This window comes from Pyrus communis, chromosome 10 (assembly GCF_963583255.1).
Source record: "Pyrus communis chromosome 10, drPyrComm1.1, whole genome shotgun sequence".
Taxonomy (NCBI): Eukaryota; Viridiplantae; Streptophyta; class Magnoliopsida; order Rosales; family Rosaceae; genus Pyrus; species Pyrus communis.
Genome location: NC_084812.1, coordinates 4,424,312 through 4,429,454, shown reverse-complemented (window position 1 = coordinate 4,429,454; position 5,143 = coordinate 4,424,312). Strand labels below are relative to the sequence as shown.

The window sequence follows — 5,143 nt, the reverse complement described above, 5'->3', positions numbered from 1 at the left end:
TCATAAAAAATGCAGTCATATCAAAGATGTCATTGTCGCTAAGGGGTTAGGGTTATGTCTTATGAGGGGATCCCATCTCTAGGGTCTCCACAATTTGAATCCAGATGGAATCCCATCTTCGGATGGGTGTCACTTGCAGTGGGGTTTGAATGCTTTAAGAAAGGAAAACGAGAGAAAAGACTCTTCAGCTAGTACATATCTTTGTATGAGGATCCTCTCCGGATCCTCTTTGTGAGGATTCTCTCCAAATCCTTTTTGTGAGAATCCTAGGAATCCTCACATCGTGTTCGTTTATCGTATATTGTGCAGTCAGTTTTCTTCAGGTACTGTTTGTGTTTAATTTTAATTAAAGATATTTAAAATGGTTTATGACAGCACGATATATAATGAACGGACACCATTTAAGAATTTCAGGAATCCAAACAAAGAGGATCCGGAGAGGATCCTCATTCCAAGTCTCTAATCATGTTGAGTAAACTACATTTTCACACCTCATATATGGGGTGATTCTTCAAAATAGATCAAGAAATTTCAATTCTCACATTCACCACGTTGAAATATTGAAATTTTATTAATTTATGTATTGGTCAAATAAATTGTATGATAATTTATTAAATTTGAGCATTTTCAAAGGAGATGTCTATTCTAAGGAGAATGTTATGTAATAAAATTTGAAAGTAGATATAAGTTTTAATCGATTTGTCAATTCTACATGATTTAACATAGAGATTATGTGCTATCAATTTTGACATATAAAAAAAAATATAATCTCTTTTATTTTCATAAAAAAGATCCGGCGAGGTCGGATTCTAACTTTTCTGGTCCATTCCATGCATGCGCGTACCGCCATTGCTTGCAAGTGAGGTCCCAATAGGATAAAAAGTCGAAAGATGAAAAGTATCATATCCTACAGTATCCTGAACTGCGTTTCTCCATTTTTCATTTTTTTTTTTTAAATATTTGTCTTTACTTAATTCCATTCCTTGATATATTTCCCAAAACCAATCCACCAAAGTTTTACGTTACATACATGCTTGAGAAATTATTTACTTATAAAAATATATATAATATTGCAAACGTATTCATATTTAATTATTATTGTTACAAAAGTATATTTAGTTTTTTGTACAAATATGTATTATCCCAACAGTATTCATATTTAATTATTATTGTGACAAAAGTATATTTTGCTTTGGACTTTTTAGTGGTCTTCACTTTTTTAAAGCCTGCACGTGTTTATCAAATTTTAGTAAATAAATGCTTATCAATTATTCTCACGTTTAGACGTGGTACGTAGCCCGCTATATAAACCCCGTGCAATATGCGGGGAAGAACCAACCTAGCTACCTCGATCACCAAAACCCCTCCAGTTAACTATGGCAATGCATGATTTAGGCTCTTTGCTCTTGTGTGTCTTGCTACTCAATGGCTTTGCATTGACAAACACCAAAGCTGCTAAGCCAGATAAACCCATTGTCTGTAACTCACTTGACAGGACCAAGTTTGATGCTCTAAAACCAGGGTTCGTCTTTGGTGGATCTACAGCAGCTTACCAGGCCAGTCCCTGCTAGGGCTTAGCTATTTAATTACCCTTTAATTAATTTGAGTTTCATATAATCACATAGGTCTAATTTGATTTCAATGTCAGAAAACTATAGCATATATATATGCACATGCACATTTCAGTTTCATTCCAAGTATGAATATTGACATCTTCAGTTTGAATGTGCATATGCATATTTCAGGTAGAAGGTGCATGGAACGTAGATGGTAGAGGACCAAGCATATGGGACACCTTCACCCACAACCATCCAGGTTATAGTCTTCTACATATTATCATCAAATACGCTTGGGCATGTAGTATATGTCTGTATATTTTTCGATACATATGGACTATACATGCACTACATGGACATATATAATAGTTCTCATTCTATGATTCCTACCATCTTTATGCTCTAAATAATAAAAACTTTTATGGTTAATGACAGAAAAAATCGATGATCGCAGCAATGGAGATGTCGCCATTGATCAATACCACCTCTATAAGGTTGTCAATCAAGGAATAATATTATTCTCCAAACCCTAAATTCCCACTACGAAGTTGAAGAGCACATTGAACATGAGATCCTTAATTAATTTTTAGCTTCTTTCTTATAATTATGTATGCCTTTCTTGTCATTACAGAAAGATGTAGCAATTATGAAGGATATGAAGTTGGATGCTTATAGGTTCTCTATCTCATGGCCCAGATTGTTACCAAGTAATGTTGACATCCGCTTCCATATACTTGATTTGGAACCAATTACTTCATGGATTAACCTGTTTTACTTAATTCGATTTCGATATATAGATAGGTATTAACTCACTTGATTATTTTGTTCAAATTATTAGATGGCACGCTGAGTGGGGGTGTCAACAGGAAGGGAATTGAATACTACGACAATCTCATCAATGAACTCCTTCGCAATGGTGACAAAGCTACCAAATCTCATATATCATCCCTCCCATCTAATCTCATATATCATCCCATCCATTAATATATAATTAGAGTTTAATAACGTGCCCTCATAAAACAATATTGAATCAAACTATTAATTTTTTTTTTTTTCGTTCCGATAATGTTATATATAGGCATACAGCCATTTGTGACAATCTTTCACTGGGATGTTCCCCAAGCGTTAGAAGATGCATATGGTGGTTTCTTAAGCCCTCGTATTGTGTAAGTAAACAAATTTTATCCTAAGTGTAATATTGGTCATTTGCTTAATTAAATAAAAACGTACCACATCTAACAAAAATGTTTTGAAATTTGGACATGCAGCGATGACTTTAAAGACTACGCAGAACTTTGTTTTTCACTTTTTGGTGATCGAGTGAAGCACTGGATCACATTGAATGAACCATATACCATCAGTAACCATGGTTATACAATCGGGATGTACGCACCGGGACGATGCTCTGCTTGGCAAGACCCAACCTGCCTTGGTGGAGATTCGGCTACTGAACCCTATTTGGTAACACACTACCAACTCCTTGCTCATGCAGCTGCTGTAAAAGTGTACAAAGATAAATTTCAGGTATAATGAATTAACTAGTTAGTTCCCTTTTTTATGGGTCTGAAATCTCTCTGAGTCACTAGTATTAGGTTCCACCACAAGAGGAAACCTTTTGTATATCGAGGTAAACAGTTTGGAGTTTGTATGGTACTACATCAAATCATTTTCTGAATTTTCTTTGTAGGCATATCAAAATGGGGTGATAGGAATAACACTATTGTCACATTGGTTTGAGCCTGCCTCAGATGCAAAGGAAGATATAGATGCTGCAAATCGAGCTATGGATTTTATGTTTGGATGGCAAGTGTATTATTAATTTATAAATCAAGTGGGTTATATTTCCTTTTTATGACTTATAAAGTTGATTATTGGAATTTTCACATCTTTGTAGGTTTATGGATCCAATTACAAGAGGGGACTACCCGTACACCATGCAAGGCCTTGTTAAAGAACGATTGCCAAAATTCACGGAAGAAGAATCCAAGATGTTAACTGGGTCTTTTGATTTTGTTGGATTGAACTATTATACTGCTCTATATGCAACTGATGTACCTAAGAATTATTCTAAACCTGCAAGTTACTTATACGATCCACATGTTATTACACTGAGTGAGTACAAATGGAAACCTTTTATCGACTAATTAATTAATATCTTAGAATTATTACATTCTAATATTGATCGCATTCATATGTGTTATGGCAGCTGAACGTGATGGCATTCCTATTGGTCCTCAGGTACGCATCAAATTTTAGGTTAAGTTATTTGTGTTTGGAGGATTAATTTTATACAATTCCTAACAATCTCAAATATCTTCTAATGGTATTACAGGCTGCTTCAGACTGGTTATATGTTTATCCGAAAGGAATTCACGATTTTATACTCTACACGAAGAATAAGTATGGTGATCCAATCATTTACATTACTGAGAATGGTAATTGACACTTTTAAGCCTCACTTAATTTCACTTTTTAATTTCTGACATATATATGTATATATTGATGTAAAATACAGATGAGTAATTCCAAATCTAAATTTAAAACCAACTACATCTCTCTTTTTGAGAGAAAGTACTAAATACATATGTACTGAATTATATTGCAGGCGTTGATGAGTTCAATGATTCCAACTTATCACTAGATGATGCCCTCCATGATCCATTTAGGATTGACTACTACAATCGCCACCTTTGTTACGTTCATGCAGCAATCAAGTAAGTGCTTGTTGAAATACTAATTAGGACTATATTGCATTTTATAGTGATATCAAGTCATCATTTATTTATTTTGTGGTGCAGGAAGGGTAGTAATGTGAAAGGATACTTTGCATGGGCAATTTTAGACAACTTTCAATGGAGTGAAGGCTACACAGTTCGATTTGGTATTAACTATGTGGATTTTGACGGACTCCAAAGGTACCCAAAAAATTCGACCCATTGGTTCACAAATTTCCTCAAGAAGCGCAAGGGAAGTTCAAATATTTTGGCCAATAATGTTGGAGACACTGATTTTCTCTATCAAGTGTAACTTCAAATGATGAATGTTGTGGGGCTTGTTCTTAGTTTTTTCAACTTCACTCCTTCTGATTTGGAATAAGTTGCAACAAATCGTTATGAGTTTGTTGTATATGTTATTAGTGTGTGTCTCTCTGTATTTGTACTACCATTATGGCTAGTGCCTCTTCTGCAGTTGAATTCCATATGAATGTAATGTACTATTTATGAAAATAAATGTTTTTGAATGTTCAGTATTCAATTAAACTTTACACTTACCCTCAGTGGCCTTCGACCAAAAAGTTGCCATAGATAATCAATGGCCTTAAGCCACATTATACCAGCTAGTGATTCCATAACCAAAATATACTAAGGGTTCATTTGGAACTGTTTAAAATGGTTGAAAGTATTTCTAGTGAAAATGTTTTTGGAATCAATCTTTAGTAAAAATGCAAGTTAATCATCGAAAAGCACTTGAAGTGTGGGGGACCATAATTTTCTAAAACCATGACACATGGCACCTGGGTAGCAAAAATGATCAAAATGCTCATAGCCCATGAAGCATAGTCCTACATTCTTAGTCTGACATTCTAG

General features: G+C 34.5%; 1 protein-coding gene across 2 annotated transcripts; it reads left to right on the top strand.

The window, feature by feature from the left end:
- The first annotated feature begins 1,353 nt into the window (after positions 1-1,353).
- Positions 1,354-4,773, top strand: LOC137748825 (beta-glucosidase 12-like). Of its 2 annotated transcripts, none has more exons than XM_068489013.1 (13): positions 1,354-1,556; positions 1,746-1,815; positions 1,992-2,050; positions 2,188-2,263; positions 2,395-2,472; positions 2,635-2,722; positions 2,825-3,080; positions 3,244-3,359; positions 3,451-3,668; positions 3,763-3,794; positions 3,889-3,991; positions 4,162-4,270; positions 4,355-4,773. In XM_068489013.1, exons 1-13 carry the CDS (start codon positions 1,377-1,379, stop codon positions 4,581-4,583), a joined length of 1,614 nt encoding a protein of 537 aa, XP_068345114.1. In that variant the 5' UTR covers positions 1,354-1,376; the 3' UTR covers positions 4,584-4,773. The 2 variants fall into 2 exon arrangements, with proteins under 2 accessions (XP_068345114.1, XP_068345115.1); XM_068489014.1 differs by having other exon boundaries at positions 4,162-4,274; positions 4,359-4,496.
- Positions 4,774-5,143: the final 370 nt, after the last annotated feature.